Source organism: Oryx dammah, unplaced genomic scaffold (assembly GCF_014754425.2).
Source record: "Oryx dammah isolate SB20612 unplaced genomic scaffold, SCBI_Odam_1.1 HiC_scaffold_29, whole genome shotgun sequence".
NCBI lineage: Eukaryota > Metazoa > Chordata > Mammalia > Artiodactyla > Bovidae > Oryx > Oryx dammah.
Genome location: NW_024070213.1, coordinates 91,565,221 through 91,586,519, shown reverse-complemented (window position 1 = coordinate 91,586,519; position 21,299 = coordinate 91,565,221). Strand labels below are relative to the sequence as shown.

At 46.0% G+C, this 21,299-nt stretch overlaps 1 protein-coding gene across 1 annotated transcript in view; it reads right to left on the bottom strand.

Moving 5' to 3' along the window:
- The window catches only part of NCKAP1L (NCK associated protein 1 like), a 44,933-nt gene that overhangs the window by 6,416 nt on the left and 17,218 nt on the right, over positions 1-21,299 (bottom strand). Inside the window, exons 14-29 of the mRNA XM_040234263.1 lie at positions 20,933-21,014; positions 20,699-20,757; positions 20,019-20,164; positions 18,769-18,901; positions 18,339-18,458; positions 15,644-15,789; positions 15,207-15,338; positions 12,181-12,399; positions 10,525-10,655; positions 8,109-8,206; positions 7,887-7,980; positions 7,650-7,732; positions 7,268-7,348; positions 2,882-2,975; positions 1,901-2,017; positions 1,472-1,581 (exon numbers count right to left, since the gene is read on the bottom strand). Coding sequence (XP_040090197.1) covers positions 1,472-1,581; positions 1,901-2,017; positions 2,882-2,975; positions 7,268-7,348; positions 7,650-7,732; positions 7,887-7,980; positions 8,109-8,206; positions 10,525-10,655; positions 12,181-12,399; positions 15,207-15,338; positions 15,644-15,789; positions 18,339-18,458; positions 18,769-18,901; positions 20,019-20,164; positions 20,699-20,757; positions 20,933-21,014 — 1,845 coding nt within the window. The remainder of the gene's footprint in view (positions 1-1,471; positions 1,582-1,900; positions 2,018-2,881; positions 2,976-7,267; positions 7,349-7,649; positions 7,733-7,886; positions 7,981-8,108; positions 8,207-10,524; positions 10,656-12,180; positions 12,400-15,206; positions 15,339-15,643; positions 15,790-18,338; positions 18,459-18,768; positions 18,902-20,018; positions 20,165-20,698; positions 20,758-20,932; positions 21,015-21,299) is intronic.

Here is a 21,299-nt window from a genome sequence, read left to right as displayed (position 1 = left end):
GAGAACAAAAGAAATGTGACTAATTGCATCCCAGACCCAGATTACCTGTATTTAGCAAACAGAGAGGGTAAAAGAGGCAGTGGAGGGTGGGGGTGACTCCCTTCTCACCCCATCTTAGAGATCTGGTGTGAATCCTCTTTATATCTCAGATGCTCGGAGCCCATTCTGTCTGGTCTGCTGTACCAGTTTAAAGAGAGACCCTCTCACTAAGCTTCCAAGTCCCTGACATGTACTTCTTGGGACCAGGGTGTGATTCCCTGGAGAATATGATCTACTGTTTCCTCCTAAAAGAAGACAGATGAGGCTCTAGTTTTTAAATCAGAACCATGCTTTGCAAAAGAATAAGCTCCCTTCAAACCAGCGCTCTGTTAAAACCTAGAGGAGTGGGATGGAGTGGAAAGGTGAGAGGGTGATTCAAGAGGGAGGGGACATATGTACATCTATGGCGAATTCATGTTGACGTATGGCAGAAACCAACATAATATTGTAAAGTAATTATCCTCCAATTAAAAATAAATTAACTTTAAAAAAAAAAAAAGAATAAGCTCCCTATTGCTGAGAATGCTCAAGCAATGAGTGGGCACTGGACCACATATCAAAGAGTATGGATGAGATTCCTCCACGGAGGATTTAGAATGGAAAGCTCTGGGACCTCTCGGAACAATGGAAAGAGATTACTTATTCTGTGTTTTTCCAGAGGCACAGCTTAGATCAATAGTGAGAGGTGCAGGGAGTCAAACTTCGGCTAAAAATTTTTTTTAACAACTTCTTTCAAACAAATTGAACATAACCTATAGTAAAATCAGCTTCCTGACTGTAAGTTTCAGTCCCTAGAATTCTAGACCAGGGGTCTCTCAAAATAAGATCCCAGGATGGGCAGCACCAACATTACCCAGGAACTTGCTAGAAATGCAAGATTTTCCAGCCCCACCATTAATCTACTGAATCAGAAATTCTCTACGTGATTCTGATTCACAATGAAGTCTGAGAATTTGAAAAAAGTTTGACTTTTTATCAGTATTAGAGTTGAAAGGGGCCTCATAGATGATAAAAGTCAGTGTCTCGAGTCTGTATTTTAACAAACTCCTTAGGATATTGTAATGCACACCAAGGAAATACATCATGGATTTGGTTTAATATCTCTATTTAATAAATGGGAAAACTGTGGCCTCAAAAGTTTGGCTTTTCAGAGACCACGCAACTTCTCAGTGGCAGATCCAAAACTAAACTCAGATTTGCTAACTCTTAGTCCAGTACTCCTTCCAAGTATTGGGCAGAGGCTGAAATACCAGCTGTTAGGGAATTTAGAAGAAACCCTTCCCTTCCACAAAGCTGTCTCTCACTATTTAATGAACAAGATGGGAGGTTAGAATCCAAGGCCTGCTCAATAATAACTGTCTATGGATTTAAGTCAAACCACTTGCCCCCAGACTTCACAATCGTCCATTCCTTATAACCTAGACCCACTCACCACGAGAAATTCCTTGAGGTGGGTTTCAATGTTCTTGTTGTAGACTGTGAAGAGGGCAGCAGATACCTGGATGATGGCTTTGGTCAAGCAGTGAATATTGTTGCTATAACCTAGATTATTATTGACAGAGAGGGAGAGAAAGGAAAGGAAATTGAACCATGCCAGGTGACCCCAGCTGGTAACTTGCCATTTTTTTCAGTCTGGGCCAGCCCTATGTGACGCCAAAGGACAAGGAGCCATTCGAGGATTAGGAGAAAGATAGATAGTCTGATGGAATGTCACCTGAATTTAATTTTACAGATTGTTTATTCTCAAGAGCTTTCTGAAACAGAACTTTGCATCTGAGTCAGAAGTCTGTATTTTCCAGATAGATGTCTCGGTCTCATCTCCTGACCCCAGGACACTAACTTAAACCCACTCCTTACTTACCATCCTTCTCAATGCTGTAGAAGGAGGCCGCATCCATGGCAAGGAGTGGGAGGGAAACAGCCAGAAAGATCAAGAGCAGGCAGGCCACTTTATATTCTTCCTCAGGGGATGACAAATCTGGGGAAAGGAAAAGAGAGTAAGGTCAGTAAACAGGAACTTTCTTCCACGGGGTCCTACTTCACAGAACGCCTAGGAGTGTCCCGTGAGAAAATATCTGTGAAAAGACTTTGTAGAGCATTATAGGCAAGTCATTACTGCTGTTAGTGAGAGGCCTGAGTCCCGGAGGCTTCCACTGGTGACAGAGCAGAGCTTTTGGCAAAGGGCTCAGCTGACATGCAGGCTGAGGGCACTCTGTCAGCTGCCTGATGGAGTGGAGAGGCGGGAAGGAGAGCAAAGACTCTCATCAAAACCGAAAGAGAAGAGGGAAAGCCAGTCTGGCAACTCGAAAAGGCTTCATACGAACCCCCTGGTTCCATCCTATTCAGAATGTGTGCAAGTATGAATGTGCTAATCAGAGGAAATGTGTAATGGAAATATAAGAGACAAGTGTGAGACCAGGGGAAGAAGTGAATGGTGTCAAGATGATTAGAGGGGAGGGGAGAAAGTAAGATCATTCTGGGGAACTGGGACACCATATACCACATAACTAGGCATGAAATCATGTCATTTCCCTCACTGTTTCATCTGCATTAATCTTATTTCCCTAACAAGACTGTAAGTTCCTTGGAGCACTTGCTGAGTACCAGACTCACTTAATACTTTTTAGCTGATTGACAGATCAACTGGTTGGAACCTGACTAGAAATTGAAATTGCCTGTGGAAGTATTTTCTGGGGATTAGGGACTGTGCTTTAAGTCTTTCCTTAGCTCCCAGTTTCTACCCTCTGAGTTCACAATCCCAAATAAAGACTTCTTTGACACTGACATTTTCCCATCCCAAAACAGGGCCCAAGCCCTCCGCCACCCCGTTCCCCAGTGGTACCAGTTTTCAGATTGGCAATGGCAGCCACCAGGGCTGGATCAATGTCACAGTCCACCCCCGCAGCAGATGCCAGCTCAAAGATGCTCAAGGTCACCTGGTGGAGAAGAAAACAACATTCTGGAGAATATTCCCTGGAGAGAAGTACTTGGCAGAAGCTACAGGTGGCCAAGACTCCTGGATCACAGATTTTAAACTTTTGGTGTACTATCATCTTTTCTAGGTATTCCTTTCATAGATCTCCCTAACCTGCAGGGAAAATAAATTCTTTTTTAAAAAGCCCAAGGCTTTAGCGTGGCCTTCAGATTCTCCACAGCACAAATTTACTTTTCCAACTTTATTTCCTCAAACGCTTCCTACAGGCAATGCAGCCAGAGTGATGTATTCACCATCTCTAAGCTACAACTTACTTTCCTCTTTTCATACTCCGGTTCCTGTGCATCCCTCTTCAGGAGTGTCCTTTCTTCTTGAGAGACCATAGGAAATATATTGGTCCCTGCCCCTGGTTCCTGACACAGAGCTCCTAAAACCCTTATAATTCCCTAAGTGATAAAAACAGCATTTTTTGTTCCTATGCAGCAACTCTGGTTGGGCTCCTGGCCAGCTCCTAGATAGAGGCTGGTCACCAAAGAGACCAAGCCTTGATTAGAAACTGGGAATTTTCAGCTCCACCCTGCGCCCCCCCCCACACACACACCCACTTCTACACAGAGAGGAGAGGGCCTGGAAATGGAATTAATCATGCCTATGTGAGGAAGCCTCCATAAAATCCCAACAGTGTAGGGTTTAGAGAGCCTCCAGGTAGGGAACACATCCACGGACCAGGAGGGTGTTCAGCCCAAAGGCAGAAAGTCAGACGCTTATGTCATCAGGACCGTCACAGGTCTCGCCCTGTGTATCCTTCCATATGGCTGGTCTGAAAGTAGAAGTGAGTGTTAGGTGCTCAGTTGTGTCTGACTCTTTGGGACGCTATGCGCCGTAACCCACCATATCTCCTCAGTCCTTGGAATTCTCCAGGCAAGAATACTGGAGTGGGTGGTCATTCCCTTCTCCAGGGGATCTTCCCAACCCAGGGATCTAACCCAGGTCTCCTGTATTGCAGGCAGATTCTTTACCTCTGAGCCCGGGAAGTCCATATAGCTGTTCTTCTATATCCTTTATCACATCCTTTAATAAACTGGTCAGTGTGTTTCCCTGAATTCTGTGAACAGGTCTAGCAAATTAATGGAACCTAAGGAGGTAGATGGAGAAGGCAACGGCACTCCACTCCAGTACTCTTGCCTGCAAAATCCCATGGACAGAGGAGCCTGGAAGGCTGTAGTCCATGAGGTCACCGAGGGTTGGACACGACTGAGCGACTTCACTTCCACTTTTCACTTGCATGCATTGAAGAAGGAAATGGCAACCCACTCCAGTGTTCTTGCCTGGAGAATCCCAGGGACAGGGGAGCCTAGTGGGCTGCCGTCTATGGGGTCACAGAGTCAGACACGACTGAAACAACTTAGCCGCAGCAGCAGCAGCAGCAAGGAGGTAGATATTGGAACCTCTGACCTATAGCCAGTTGGTCAAAAGCACAGGTTTGCAACTGGCTTCTGAAGAGGGGGCGGGGGTAGGTGTAGACTTGTGGAAGTGAGCCCTAAACATGCGTGATCTGACACCAACTCCAGGTTGATAGTATCAGAACTGAGTTAAGCTGCAGGACATCCAGCGGGTGTCGCAGGGAACTGGTGTGGGGACATCCTCCAAACACTTGGTGACCAGAAGTGTCAGAAGTGACGTGTTCTGTGTGACAGTAAAGGAGACGCTCAGCAGAGAATCACACAGTAGGGGAGAACTGGGTTTTTCCCTACATAGGAAGGGAAAAAGACAAGTTTTTCCTATTTACTTCTCCTCTGCTATATCCAACTGACACCCACCCTTGAGCCCTACCTTGAATCTCACATTCTCTGTAGAGCCCTCCCTGTTGACTGCAGCTCATGCTCATCTTTCCCTCCTTAACTTGGCACCACTTACTCGGCACTGATCACAGGCAGCACCTGGTATCATCAGTTATCTTCTCAGATTGGAGGCAAGACGAATGGTGTGTCTCACCAACGAGATTACAATATGTTTTTAACCTCATGGCATAGAGAGGGGAGAGAAAGTCCTGGAGTGAGAGGATCTGGGTTCAAATCCTAGCACCACCACTTACTAATTGCGTGACCTTGGCTAAAAGTGACTTAACCTCTTGGAGCCTCCATTTTCTCATCTGTAAAACTGGAATAAAAATACTCACCTTACAGAGTTGCTGTGAAGATTAAATTAGATCACATATGTAAAAGGACACCCCTAGTAGCTCAGCTGGTAAAGAATCTTCCTGCAATGCAGGAGACCTGGGTTCAATGCCTGGGTCAGGAAGATCCCCTGGAGAAGGGATAGGCTACCCACTCTAGTATTCTTGCCTGGAGAATTCCATGGACAGAGGAGCCTGGCAGGCTACAGTCCATTAGGTTGCAAAGAGTCTGACTTGACCGACTTCCACTTTCACTTTTTGCATATAACGCATCTACCCCTAATTGGGCTTCCCTGGTGGTTCAGCTGGTAAAGAATTCGACTGCAATGCGGAAGACTTGGGTTTGATCCCTGGGTTGGGAAGATCCCCTGGAGAAGGAAAAAGCTACCCACTCCAGTATTCTGGCCTGGAGAATTCCATGAACTGTACAGTCCATGGGGTCACAAAGAGTCAGACACGACTGAGCAACTTTCACTGTATTACCCTAATGACTCCCAGCATCACTGAGAGACTAATAAACCTTGTCCCTTTCGCTCTGCTTCCTTTCCCTCAAAGCCAGGAGCTCTGCTTTCCTTTCATCCTCTCTAGGTTTGAACACAATGCTAAGCACATAGAAGGCATTCAGTTAATGTTTATTGATTGACTCCTGAATCCCTCATTGTACTTTTTTTTTTTTTCCTCATTGTACTTAGAATCAGGTTCCCAAGATGTAGCTCCAAACACCCACCCCCACTAAAGTACTTGGACTTCTGAGGTTAAGGAAAAAAGACTTCAAAATGTTCTGAGAAGACAAGGATAACTGTTTCAATAGCAGATAACTAAGTAGAGTATATTATGCAAAGAACCCCACAGATATAACAGTAAACACACACCGCCTACTATGCTAGACCCAGAAGGTAAACCTCAGCATTCTGCTCTGCCCTGTTTAAATTCCCTACTAACTAAATAACCCTGCTAGTGGCAACCGTGACCTAGGAGATCCGGGAATTTGGTCCATAATCTGTGGTTTTCTGGAGGAAGAAGGTGATGGAAACCACCTTTGAAGGAAACTTCTTCACCTTTTAACCTTCTTCTGTTCTCATCTTCTTGCCCCTCAGAGGTAGTAACAGAATTTCTGATGGACAGGCCAGCCCCATCTCCACACACCTGCTTATCCTCACAGGCAGGCAGAGCCTAAAGCTCAAAGCTGCCAGGAAGATACCAGCTAGACACTCCTGACAGACCGGAGCATTCCGCCCCAACATCAACAGCTGCCAGAAACCCGGGGCCCACAGTGAAATCCAAGCCAGGGCCTGAAGGAGCAGCCATCCAGTGAAAATCACCCCTCATGGCCCGTGACCACTTGGCTCTCATCTGATTTCAGGCAGAGAAAGGGGAAATTTTCACGATTCTTCTGACCTCAAGGTAAGGGAAGTTTTTTCTCTTAGCATCTAACTACTTCTCGTGGGGTCGCAAAGAGTCAGACATGACTGAGTGACTAAACATCTTCCTGTTAACCAATTTCCTCCTCTCATAGACCTCCCTCCATTAATGGAGTCAGTTATAAGAGAAGTGCTCTGCCCTGTGCACTGTGCAGCTGTATTTCCTGCGAAACACACTTGTTTGCTCCAGGTGATTCAAAAGGCAAGCTAGCGTGAGGCGGGCGAGGGGAAACGGATGTTTAGGGGAACCGGATGTTTAGGCTGGGCGCGGACAGAGGCCCCTCCCCCTTTCCCCATGCCTACCGGAAATGAGGCCTGAGGGTGGGTGGGAATGGAAGAAACAGCTTTTACAGAAAGTTCCCAGGCTCCTGACTAAAAGAGGGGACTTGTCTGCACATCGTTCAGAATCTAATTTGCACATCTTAGGAGAAAACCTATAGATACTACCATCCTTGCCCTTAATGCTCTCCCTCCAATAGCGTTCCCCAGCCCCCCAGGGCTCCCCTTCTCTGAACTCTCTTCTCTGACCAAAATTCCTCCCTCCACAAAACCTCCCCAGATATTTTTCTGTTGAAAACCTGGCTCTTGTTCCTGTGGTATTCTTCAGAGCCCTCTCCTCCCTTCCAAGATCCTAGCTCTATCCTTTGTCAACAACAGAAATCTCCTGGTTGGATTCCACTTTGCATTCCCCAATACCTTGATATCTGTGTCTGGAGTGACAAACTCCTTCAGGCATTCGATGGGACCCATGAGAAACGGGCAGTGGGCGGAGAAAACCTGGAGGAAAGAAGACAAATGAGTCCGAGGACAGAGGCCAGCACCTTCAAACATAGGTGGAAACAAAAAAAAACAAAACAGGGCCTCAGCTTAGATGAGAACTTAGCCAACTTTCTGTGTTACTTCCCTCGTCACAAGTCCAGATTTCTCCAGCTCATCTGTCCTCAGAGATCTTCCAGGACTTTTACCAGAATAAGCTCCTTTCTTCACAATGCTTGCCAACCCTTTCCACAACTTCTCACACAAGCCCCACCCAGCGCTTTATTCTGTTTATCCTGTGGCAGCCCCTGCCCCCACTCACCTCCCGAAGTCCCTCTTGGGCCATGGCCCTAAAACTGAGGATAACTCCAATGATGGTCATGCGCTTCAGCACGTTATCAGCCCCTAAGGAGAAAGAAGAGCGTGAGAGAAGAGAACGTGGGGAAATGGCGATGGTTTTACTTCTTCAGACCCAGCCGAGACATCATAGCTCCAACAACCCCTTGTGGTCCACCGTGCTTTTCCCGCAGTTCCTTCTCCCTTTGGGGGATGTGCTCACCTGTCAGCTGGGGCACCAAAGAAGCCATCAAGTCCGCCTTGTTGAAGTTGGATCTGATCTGAACGAGTACATCCATGTTTTCTACCACCAGCTTCTGTAGTCAGAATAGAGACGTTAAGCAAGAAAAGACGAGACCCATGGTACATCTCTCTCCAGTCTCCTATGCCTACCCTGCTTCCCCCGAGGCTGGACCTTCTTCCCGGGGCCTTGCATCCACAGTACCTTCAGCTCCACAATTTGCGAAGTCACATGCCACATCAGGTTTTCACTCAGGAACTTCATGCCGTACGGGCCCAAGAGTTCAGCTAAGGCCCGCATCTCTGGAATAGAGTTGCAGAAGCCCCAGGTAGGACCCAGAGGGCACTGGTGCATTTGCACAATAGCTATAGGATAGTCTGAACATTTCTAATGTTTTTCAGCAAGGAAAGGAAATGGCAAGGAAGGGAAGTAGGGAGCAAATGTGGCCTGAAATCCTGCATTCAGGTGGCAGGCCTGGCCTGCCTGTGGGACAGTTAACCTTCTACCCACTGGCACTCACACCAAGATGTACCACAAATGATAGCTGTTTACTTTTCATTCTTACAGGAATCGACTTCGCCAAGTCCCTTTACCTGGTATCTGGACTTTCCTCTTGCTGTACTAGCTGCACTAGCTTTATGAGATGGAAGACCATCTCTGAGCCTCAGCTCCCTTCTCTGTAGAATGAAGAAATTAAAATCCATCCTGAATACCTCACAGAGTTGCTAGGAGAGCAATCAACACACATCTCCATTATCCCAATTGTTTTTTCCTCTAAACCTTTCTTTCCTCCAGTCTGCTCCATTACCTTATCCCTCCCTAACCAGCCTGCTTCTGGCCCTTTGTGGATTAAATAAAGCCTGGCTGGGGAAATCCCATGTTGGAAACCTGAGGGACAAATTCAGACAGGAAAGAGCTCCAGCTTTGATCTCTGGCTATGGACCATCCCAGCAGAGAAAACCATAAAGACGAGAAGTAACAAGAGATGAGGAGAGGAAGGTGAGTTTAACCTAGTGAATAAGGGTTCAGAGGGAAAGGGAAGTTGAGGCCCCCATGCTCAAGGGTTTCAAGGCGGGACCAGTTGATCTCCACCTCTACCACTGACAAAAGCAGTGGAGCTGGCCACAGCAGCTGACATGGAGTCTCATGTGGAATAAAATACCAGACATTTTTAGAGTCACCTATTTACAATAGGAACAACTGTGCTGAGAACTAGGAAAGGAGTTCCTAACTGGTCACCTTAGATAATGCTAAAATGCTGACAGAGAGGCAGAGGGGCTGAACTACCCTTTCTGGAGAAAAGACATGCAGATCCACCAGTTTGGATCCACCTTACTCTAGTCCTCTCTAGGCTAGTAACCCTAGGGCCTCCTTCTCTATCCATCTAGCTATTTTTGCAGCAGCATTGCCCCATCACCATGGTAACCCTAGGAAATTGGGGTGGGGGTGGCAGAAGGGGAAATCAACATTACCTCCTGCTGCTCGTCAGTTGTCAGCAAGACCTAAAGCTGATTTTAGATGCTGCCTACAGCTTGTGGGAGGAGTTGATGAGAAGGGGACATCTGAAGCCTCCAGCAGGTAGAGAGTAGGGTCAGCTCACTGATGGAGTCAGTGTGAGGGCAAGAAGAAGGCAGAGCTGGAGAATAGAGCTGCGTGCTCTGCCCTCCATAACACCCCCTCCAAGGAAGGGGAAGAATGGAGAGGGCAGCATCACTGAAACATCTCCTACCTGTCTCAGATCCCACGCAGGGTCCATGAGAGGAAGGAGGAAGCAGTTGGATAGTTCATGAATCAGTCAGTAAAACAAATCTATTAAAAAGGATCTGCACGGCTTCAAGCCCTCTTTAAAAAGAGAATAACTTCCCAATTCATTCACAACACACTCCTCATCTGCCTGCCTTAAGACACTAAAGCACTTCTAAACACTGGGAAGCAGCACGATAAAATGATTAAGCACCTGGGTTCTGGAATTTGACTGCCTTGAGCTGAAATTCCAGTTCTACCATTTATGAAAGTGCAAACTTAAGTTCCGTCACCTCTTGTGTCTTAGTGTCCTCATTTGTAAAATGGGAGTAATAACAACCTCAAGGCTGTTGTGAGGAGTGAAGGAGTTAATAAATGTGAACATTCAGAACCTAGCCCACACTAAACGTCATTGGTTATGTTATCATCATTATTAAATATCAGTTATCTAAAATGTATCCCTCAGGAAGAAGATGCCACAACATGAGATCACTGTTTAATAATTCCAAACATCAGAATGTCCTTACATTTATCCTTTACCCTTCATCGTATGTCCTACTCTCTACTCTTTGTGGAAATGGAAAATAACCATTTACTACCCTTTGGAGAATAAATCCTTTCAATGACTTAAGTGCCCCTGCCTAGCTCTTAACTCCCTCATCTTCTCTCTCCACCATCAACCCCCAAGCCACTTCCCAATTCTGGGTCTCACTTGAAATCTCTCCTATCGTCCCTAAGGTAGAGTCTAGCAGAGATCTAGAAGAGTATAGAATGAGGCTCTGGGAAGGCAGGAGAACACAGATGGGGTCCATCAATTGGGATATTGTACCGAGGGGAAAGCTCGGCTCCTTGACAGGAGACTAGACTCTGAGCTCACCAGAGACGTCAGAGAACTCCTCTGCGCTGAAGTTCTGCTCCCCCTCTCTGGGGAGGCTGATGAAGGCCTGCATGGCTGGTGAGAGGATGATGGTCCCGCTGCTTGCCTGTCTAAGCAGACTTTCTAGGTACCTACAGGATTGGCCAAGAGAGCACAGAAGATGAGTGTTCACTCCCTTCCTCCTACCACCACCACTGGGCTCAGGAAGAGGAACTCCACGAAAGGCTGGGGTGGTGGGGAGAGACTGGGGCGGGAGGAGACACCACAGCACTCTGATAAACATTCCAGGCTGCTGGCTCAGAAACAACCGGCAGTAACATGACTCCGCTTTGCCTCTAATCTGCTGGACACTGGCTGTGCTGTCAAAGGTAATGGTGGACATGCCCCACCACCTTTTCCAGCTATTGCACACCCCGCACTCTTGGCCTTTCTCTGTCAGGTAAGACAAGCCTAAGCTGACAAGACAAAAATTCCTACTAATTGGGCTCCTCCAAAATATACTTAGCCTCAACCTCCTCAATGAGAGTTTTAGACTAAGAGCCTAGGAGCCTGGAAATGAGTCTCAAGTCAAACCTTCTGGGCAGAGAGAAACCCAGTGAACGCTTGTCATCCAGTCTCCAAATATCCCCTCCTGACCTCTGGGCAAGCTAAGAAGGCTTCCAGCCAATGACACCAGAGGGCTTGGTAACCCCTGTCACTTACCCAGGCACTAGCTGTAGGCCTAGGTCTTACAGAAGTCACAAGCTAATACGGGTAGGTCAAAACCAGCACTCAACGTGCGGTTTTTTTCCTTTTAATTTGAATTCGCTGTCAAATTTTTTAAGCAGAGATTTTATATTAAAAATAATAATTTAGTGAGGCAGCAATCAGATGGTACTAAGTGGTGGCTGCCCCTTTAGAATGGCATGCCCTTACTACTGGGCTTCCCTGGTGGCTCAGAGGTTAAAGCGTCTCTAAGTTCCCACCCAGCCCACAAGACCCATTTCCCTTACCTGCCAGGCCCAGCTTGATATACGTATTGCAAACCCTGTCTCAGGCTTACCCCCTTTCTCAGGGGGTTCTTTGCAGCCTGCCTCATACTAAACTGATATTGGATTAAGAGCGCCACCCAGTGGCTTAGGGAGGTATGAATCCAGCTCCTTTCCATCCTTAAAACCTCAAAGGAAGTATTGCTGATTCCTGGCCCCTCCAGTTTGAGGGAGGAGGCCCCTTTCCCTATGAAAACCAGTCTACTAAACATAATATGGTCATGTTGGAAGATGAGGAGACAGTGCTCTGGAGAGAAGGTATGAGATAGAGTGGTCTTCAGACGGAGAAGCTGGATGAAAAGAGAAATGAGAACTTCAGAAAGAGGAAGAAAGATCATTTGAAATGAAAACAGTAAGAATCCAGAAAAGAAAGGTCAGGAACTGCAGATGAAGAGGAAAAGGGCAGGTCAATGGGTGTAACATGGAAGCTTGGAAAGAACCCTCATGGTGGAGGGAGGACATCTGAGCTTGCCCCAGCTTATAGCTCTAGTCCTCCGGCAGAAACAAGCCTCTGTTTGGGGGTCTATGACCCTAGGAGCTGAAATGCCTGGTTTTGAGTTCCTACCCTGTAAAGGAGAAAGTGCTAACAAAAAGAGTAAGGCAGAGAGAGAGGAAAGGCAACACTGACCAGTTTGTGTAGAGAGTGGTGATAGTCTGCTCCCCACACGAGTCCAGTGGCTGTGTCTGCTGCAGGAGGGCATTGCGGATGACTCTGGACACATCTGCACCCAAAAACTGGGCCAGTGACTGTATGAAACTGATGTACGCTTTGACTCCTGCCAATAGCTCAGAAGGCCTGGCGATCTCCTGGGTTGTAGCATTGTAGCCAGCCAGCCACACAATGGCCCTGCGTGACAAAAACCATAATCACAGTCATCATGTCCAACGTAGTAACCGTTATCACACTTATACTGTGTTCTAGGTGCTGCACTACGATTTCACTACACACATTATCTCATGTAAACCTCATAGCAACCCAAAAAGGTGGGTACACTTATCTCCATTTCATGGTGAAGAAACTGAGGCACAGAGAAGTTCCAGTGACAGAGCCAGGACTTGACTCCGATAACATTTGATTCTCAGTCACCATGTTCTTCTGCCTCCTCTAGGGAAATTTAGATCAGGTAGTAAAAGATCTAGGCTCCCAAACGCCATCTAACTGTATGAGCTGTCTCACAACCTCCTGTATTCTTAGGGCCAGCATTTGTCTTTTCTCTTTGGAAAGAATTAGTTCCAGTCACTGTCAGAAATGGAAAACCACACCCAGAAATCCATGGATGTGCAGTGCAATGCTGAGCGGCCATGGGATGCCAGGTGGAGAGAGTGCGCCTGGCGAGCACGCAGCTATAGCCAGCCTTAGAGAAGGAAGACGTGTCAGCACTGTATTATTTCAGGGGCACATCAGCAGCACCTCCTCCCCCTTGGACTCCCAGACCCTTCCAAAATACCTTCCCCGGGAACCTGAGAATTCACAGTGGGAGTCAGTCCTCTTCCTTCAGACTTTCTTCCTTGTTAAACTGTAAACAGGGGGCTTCCCTGGTGATTCCGTGTTTAAGAACCCGCCTTGCAATGCAAGGAGCACCAGTTCAATCCCTGGTCCGGGAAGATCCCACATGCCACGGAGCGACAGAGCCCGTGTGCCACAATAATGAGCTCTCACTCTTTAGCCGTAACTGCTGAAGACCGTGTGCCTGGAGCCCGTGCCCCGCAGCTAGAGAAGCCACTGCAATAAGCCTTCACACCGGAACAAAGAGTAGCCCCCACCTGCTCCAACTAGAGAAAGCCCACGCATAGCAATGGAGACCCAAAATTAAATAAATAAATAACTATGAAAACAACAATAATAAAAAATGTCAACAGAAGGAGAAAAAGGAACACCACCAGCTTTTGTCAGTCAGCAGCACATCAATATGAATGAGTCCATCAGGTCCTCCCTAAAGCCACAGGCATTTGGGAGTTTTGTTTGTTTTGCATTTTTGGGAAAGTGTTTATGGTGGGGAGGAGGGAACAGGAGCACTTGCTTCGTGGATGAAAAGGAAAACCACTTGAGGGAAAATACTACGGAAAGGACAGACTGGATGCAAGCCTAATCTACCTAATCTATTTTAGAGTTCTCACTGAGGCCAAATCTTTAGGCCAACTTCGGGGCTTTAGGAGCAAGGGTGTCAATGAAGAAAGTATTAGAGATGTTCAGGAAAAACTAAAATATCACACGCATGCTGCTCCAGGGCCTAGAAACCACTGCCAGTTTCTGAAGGTTCGCACATGGATGATTATCAGATTGTCATCTTGACATTTTGTATGTGCCTGAGACACTTCCTTCCATATAGCTAAAGTGTAAGGTATGAAAACAAACTAATTTTTACTGTCACCAAGGCAAAAACCTAATTGGAAAAACAAGCCTGCATCTCCTACAATCAAGGTACAGACTTCTAACTATTCTCCCTACTCTGTCCTTGCCCCGCTAGTGCAGGATGAACCTGCTGAAATACTGAGTGAGATTGCGTTCCTGCTCTGCTCAAACCCTGCCAAGCCTCCCTGTCTCACTCGAATCAAAGCCAAAGTCCTGAGGGTGGCATAGAGGCAGCTGAACCGTCTGTCTGCCCCTCCTCCAGCCTCTCTGACCTCGCGTCCTACCAGCTTCCCCCCTGCTCACACTGGCCTTCTCCATGCTCACTGAGCACACCAGGCATGCTCCCACCTCAGATCCTTCACACTTGCTGTTTCCTCTGCCTAGAATGTTCTTTGCGCAGACAGTCACCCACTTAGCTTTCTCAGTTCCTTCAGGGAGTTCATTCAAATGTCACTTTCTCGAGCAGGCCTTCCCTGGCCACCCTATGTAAGATTCTACCACTGCCGCCACCGCGATACCCTTCCTATCTCCTTCTCCTGCCTTTCTAGCGCTTATTGTTTTCTAATCTAATACTATATATCCTTTGTTCTGGTTTTGTTTGTCTCTCCCATTAGAAGGAAACTTCATGTGGCCAGGAATCTTTATTCCTTTTGTATACTGCTGTATCAACAGCTTAGGGAACACTGCCAACACACAGTAGATGTCTAATAAATACTTGTTGAATGAATATGGGAATATACTAGTAAACACTGTAAAAAGAAACACAGAAGACTAGCAGATTATTCTTAAAAACATCTTCCCCTCATTCCCTAATTTGCTGACTATAGTGCCCAATTTCAATACAAGGAATGTTCCTGCAAACTTCGGGGGCAACAGAATGAGAGGCAAAGTGGGAGGAAGGGAACTTATTTCATTGAGGCCTGTATATGTCACTCAAGATTATCTTTAATGCTCTACCGATTCTCAATTACCTTCTCATAACAAGGTAAATATCATTATCCTTACTTTATAGGGTAGGAAATTGAGGCTCAAACAAGAGAGATAACCTGCTCTGATGTCTTACTGAAGAGCATCAACACAGATCTGCTGACTGCAGAGGCCCCATTCACTCTACTAATCTGGTTGTTTATCAAAACAGCCTATAAAGGTTTGGGCTTCTCTTCATTTATTTGTTTTAAATAGAGATGCCTAGGACGTATGCCAGATTAGCTGCTTCAGAATGACCACCAAGATGGAGCTAATGGAACCCAACTTTGAGAACTACCATACTAAACAAGGAGAAGACAAGGAAAGAGCGATACCTGTTGAATCTGGCCTCCAGATGGCTGCTGAGATACTCAGAAGGGAAGATGGTGTGTTCAAACACAGAGAAGCTCTGTACATGATTCATTGTCAGCGCCAACTCCGTCAAGTTTAGGTGTAGCTTGTCCATGCTGGGTAAAATTAAGAAAGCAAAATGAGCCTCATTATAGGTCTGGCCCTGCCTACTAGTAGCTGCGGAGTATCTGTCAGGCCCATCACTCCTGGATCCCTTTCATCTTCTTAAAAAACTCATCCTAGAACAGTACACATTAACGCTGACTTCAAATGCAAAGGAGAAAATTCACATTGACTTGCTTTTCCGTATCTGTCATTCCCCACCACCACTCCCGCTCCCCTTTGCTGGCATCCTTTCTCTTGTCCCTGCCTCCCTTCCTTGAGATGGTGCTGGCTGGCCCTTCAGGGCCCAGGGCCTCACTTGGTGACAACGCTGCGGTTTTTCCGGTGGCTCTCCGCTCCTGGCTTGTCCCTCTCAGGCTCTCCTTTCCTGGCAGTCTGCCTCTGCTTCATGGTTTTCTTGTTCTTGGCCTTGCTGATGGTAGTGGCACAGTGCTTCGGGAGAAGCTTTAGAAACAAACACACATGAATGGAAAAATGAGATGCCTTCCTCAAACTGCCGAGTAGTCCATCTGACAGTTACAAGCAGGTCCTTCCACTATTGCCTGCTCTTTGCTCGCTCTGCCTTTCTCTCTCTTTCCTTCCATGCATCTCTTTCTCTAGTGGGGGCCTACCTAGCGTATGCTCACCTCTGTTAGTTTTCATTAAATATCTACCCATGTTTAGCTTCAGAGTTTCAAGATAGCAGCTTCCTTCAGGGACCAGATCATCAATTCCCCCATCCACTTCCTGCGAGAAAGTCTTTCCTGGTGGAAAATTTCTAGTAGAAGGAATCTAAGAGCTCCACTCAATTGTGCTTTCAGGGGTCTTCCAATCTAGGAAGATGGCCTGTTTTTTGCTAGGGTGGAACTACCATCTCACCTGCCATATTCCTTCCTAGCCTGTCCCATGGATATGGAACATGGACAGACACCCCCACTACCACAACCCTCCAAAGAGGGGGGTTGCAATCCTGCATCTCTTCTCTTTAACAAGATACCCTCAGAGGTCACAACGTGGCCAGCACTCTTTCCGCTTCTTTTTTTCTACAGTTGTGTGTATTCATTTCTGGCTGTGCTGGGTCTTCGGTGCTTTTCTCTAGTTGCGGGGAGTGAGGGCTGCTCTCAAGGTGTGGTGCTCGGGATTCTCACTGTGGTGGTTTCTCCTGCTGCAGAGCGCAGGCTCTGGAGCACTCAGGCTTCAGTAGTTGAAGGGCACCGGCTCAGTAATTGTGGCTCCCAGGCTCTAGAGCACAGGCTCAATAGCCGTGGCGCATGAGCTCAGCTGCTCGGAGGGATGTGGGATCTTGCCAGACCGGGGATTGAACCCGTGTCTCCTGCATTGGCAGGCGGATTCTTTGCCACTGAGCCACCGGGGAAGCCCCCACTTCTTCGTTTTTTAAAAAATAAGACACTACATTTCTTGTTACTTAAACATCAATCCTGCATCTCTTCTCTTTAACAAGATACCCTCATTAGCCATACAGAAAATATAAAATAGAATTATATATTCATCTCCTTCAAGGTAATCACGCTGGAATTCTCTCCATTTGGTCCAATGACACTGAGTATGTGCAGAGCAAGACTGGAAACTCCTCATTTGGAATTACTCTTACAATAGGATAATGGCCATGAGTAAGCTGGTTTTCTTACTTTATAGTCACAATTGGTTTTTTTTAAAGTTCAAGTTCCTACTATTTCCAAAAAAAATCAGGTCTACCTTGATGGGCAAAGATGTGTCAACCTTGAAATCATGCAAAAGGGTCTGTGGGTAGATTCTGAAAGTAATTCCAAAAAATGTAACTCCATTAGTAATGCAACATCATTATTTATTCAAAATGACAACTTTGGAGGAGCCAATATTCATTTGCAAAAATTTTGTTGTGTGTGAAAATAATACTCGCATTGTGTTTTAGTCAACCCTGACCCAACACTGAGCAAATATCTTAAACTGTGTGCTTTTGCATGTATAGTAGGTATTCAATTTGAGTGATGAATATACCCATAATTGTACTTGTTTACGTATCTTCTTTGCATTACTTAAATGTCTTTCAAACATGTATTTGTACTCCTTTTTCCATTAAACTGGAACATTCCCCAAGGGCCAGAACTGTGTACCTTTCCATCCTCAAACCCCAGCACAGGCCTTAGTGGCCAATAAATACCAAATAATAGAGCAGCTAACATCTATTGAGAATTACATACCAAATACTTAACATACTCTATTTCATTTCATCTTTATCTTATTTCTACTAAGAAACTATTTTTATCCACATTTTACATATGAGAAAATGGGAAGGTTAAGTAATAATATAACTGGGCATATGTACACACACACACACGCACACGCACACGCACACAACCTGACTCCCCTCCTACCAAAGTTGCTACAAAGCCTGACTCAAACCCAGGAAGCCTGGGTAGTCTAGGAAACCTGAAGGACTCCAGGGCAACAGCAGAACGAGTCCCTCATTTTCAAATGTTCTATAAATTTAGGTTGAGCTAATCATGACCAGGTGCTATGAGTCAGTCAAGGGAGGGGAGGGGAAAACAACAGACAAAGACATAAAAGCAGCCCTGGGGATAAACACAGAGGAGGTGCCTGAAAATGTTCAGATAGCTACAGATTAGGGTGCAGATGGACAGAACAGTGAGACAAGACAGGTGATCTGGGGGCCGTTGTTCTAAGTATGTGTACACAGGGCAGAGAGAGGAGGAGAAGCAGATTAGAAAGGTAACTCATCTCTTGAAACTCTTCAGATGAAAGACCAGATTTTGTTGAAGTGCAACTGTTCAAATAAGGGTATTTTTAGACACTTCTATCAAGTCCCAAGGGAGTAAAGACTAAAGGGATGACACTAAGAAAAGAAGCCTGCCATAAACTCACACATACAAAAGCCCTAGCCTTACCTGAAAGGCTTAGAGAGCTTGGTATTTGAGAAGAAGACAGGTAGATAGCGAGGAAGGCACGGCGGAGCAGCAGAGGGGAGACTGAAACGGAAAGAGGGCTGAACCCACCTGCTCACTCAGGTTTCGCTGTTCTGCACAGATCTCCAGGATGCAGTTGCTAGTCTGCTTGGCCAGCTCTTCCAGGAAGGAGTTGCAGTGATGAAGGCCATGGTTCTTCAGGTGAGGGTACTACGGGAAAGAGGACCCAAGGAAGAAAGTGTCATCACCAAGACAGCCATGTCTTCCACATAATACTGCTCTGACCCCAGCCTGAGCCACCCACTTCTACAGAAGAAGATGAGACCCAGAAAGAGCACACACTGCAATAAAGCTGAGACATTCAGGGACTGGCACCAGATATCTACGGGGCCAGAAGATACCCAGGTATCTATGGGTACCCTTCCTGGGGCCAAAATCAACCCCTAAAATTGTGTTTTCAGGGAATAATAGAGACGTGGTTAGAGAGATGATGACAGGGTTTGGAGCTCAGGACACTCACCTCCTCTGGGCACATCTCATGCGTGCAGTGGACAAAGTGAGCACAGATGAGGGGGAAAGCAATGGCATAACGGAACATGGTGGGTTCCTCCAGGGTCACAGCAAACATCTTCTCGAAGGTACGGAGATGAAAGCTATGGAACAGACAAGGAGACTCAGGACCAGGGTTCAGGAGCTGCTTCCTCTGAGGTGGAGAGAATATCGATTCTTTCGACAAAAGTTTTTAAAAAATTTTTTACTTTGTATTGGTGTATAGCCAATTAACAACGTTGTGATAGTTTCAGGTGGACAGCAAAGAGAGTCAGCCATACATATACATGTATCCACCCCCAAACTCCCCTCCCTAAACAAATATTTATTGATATTCATCCCTCCCTCTTTAAATTCCCTACTCTTAAAGTAGAGAGAAAACCAAGAAACTCAACCCTTTCAGTCTTTTTTTTAACTGGATCCCAGGGCAGGCTAGTAATGCCTCCTTCCCTTTCCTTGTACAAAATTGCTTTTCCTTCCCCAGAAGCTCTGCATGATTTGGGCCCTGATTTAGAAGTCTCTCAATACTACTAATTCACATCCCTCCCAAAATTTGACACTCAGGCTCCAGAAAACTTTCTCAGTAATTCCATGAGACTGATCTTTCCTCAATCCTGTATCCACACAACGGCATGCATATTTGCCATTATTATGTCCTTTTCACATGTGGGTATTATACCTCCCTAACCATGCAGAATGCAGACAGCAGAGCCAACATACTGTATTGTATGTTTGATTCCTCAAAGGGTAGAGTTATGCACAACAGTGGTTACTGAGTAAAGGCCAAATGATACCTAAGTAAGACAAACTTAGGTGTACTCTCTAAAGGCCCTGTTCCCCAGCCCTCCCAATTATTTTCAGTCATCTCCACTCAACTTCCACCTTTTCCATGTCTCTTTTAAATCACAAGGTCCAAAAACAAAGATGCTAAAGAAGTTTCCAAAGATAACAGTGACGAACAAACAATTGATGAATTATCCCAGAGAAAGCAAGACTGTGTGAAGTCCAACTGGCTTCCCTAAAGAAAGCCAGCACAAAAGGGAATCAGCTTCAAATTCCTACCATTTGATAAGAACTGGAATGAAGAAACTATGGAGTTATAGCATCTACCTCTAAGGAGGTCTCAAAGAAAACAAGTCTTCCCAGTGTCTGGGGGAATTAGAGTGCTCCACAGAGGCCAGGCAAGAGATTAGGTTAATTGATAAAGAGCTCAGGACATACCAGAAAGTAGATAAATCAGAAGTTTCCACCAGCATACTCTCTACTGAGTCCAGCATTCGGGAGTGAAAGACAATGAGGTTCATCACCTTGGCTAAGTCTGGGTTCTCGTGCAAGTGCAGGGGAGCCTTAGCCACACTGGTATATGCCTATGGTTGGAGGTGGGGGAAGCGGGGAGAAAAACAAGATAAATGAAAAAGACTCCCCAGTCTTGGGACTACAGTTTGACTGGGATTTGTCCTGTCCAATCAGCAGTTTTTATTCCATACAGCAGAACTTTGGAGTTACAAAGAGGAGGAAGGGGAGTTTCCTGGTGGCTCAGTGACTCAGTGGTAACGAATCCATCTGCCAATACAGGAGACACAGGTTTGATCCGTGGTCTGGGAAGATCCCACATGCTGCACGCGGAACAGCTAAGCCCATGCACCACAATTACTGAGCCTGTGCTCGAGAGCCTGGGGACCGCAACTACCGAAACCCACGTGCCCAAGAGCCCCTGCTCTGCAACGAGAGAAGCCACTGCAATGAGAAGCCCACACACCCCAGTTAGAGGAAAACCCGCTCAGCAATGAAGATCCAGCACAGCCAAAAAATAAAACAAATAAAATTCTAAAAAAGAGAGGGGGGATTGTGAGGAAGGAAAAACCTTAAGAAGGGAGGACTATTAGCAGAAACAAACCTACCTGTAGACGGAACCAGTCTAGTCTCAATCCAGAAAATTCAAATTTCTCTCCATTATCAACTGTAAGAAAAGCAGAAGTTTAAAAGGAAATAATAAAACAGCACCTCTATCCAATTGCATGAAATGGTAGGTCCTCTTCAAAGTCATCTTGGTTACTCCCTAGCTCAAGAGACCCATATTTCTAGAGAAAAAAATGCTCGCCCTCACTCTTTCTTCCCCATTTCCCTCCAGTTACCTTGTTTGAGATTCAGAGAGGAGAGAGTACTGACGAATGAGGACATTATGATGGACTCCTCCTCAGGACACACAGACAGGTTCTAAAAGAGAAGGTGGAGTCAAGGGGGCATAAGTTTCACCAGGAGAGAAACGAGGACCACAGGGCTGGGCCAGTGTATGAAGGCAGAAGGAACTGCCAAGTGTCACAAACAAAAAAGAGCCAAGCAAAAAACATGGCAGAAACTCCCTAAGTTCAATGCTAACATCCAACTGCCCTTTATTTTCTCTCCTGTTAGCATCACTTAGGAGGAAAATTACTAAGATTATTAGTGCTTTTTTTAGATTTTAACAAATGTAAAGGAGGAAACTGGGCTTTTGACACACAA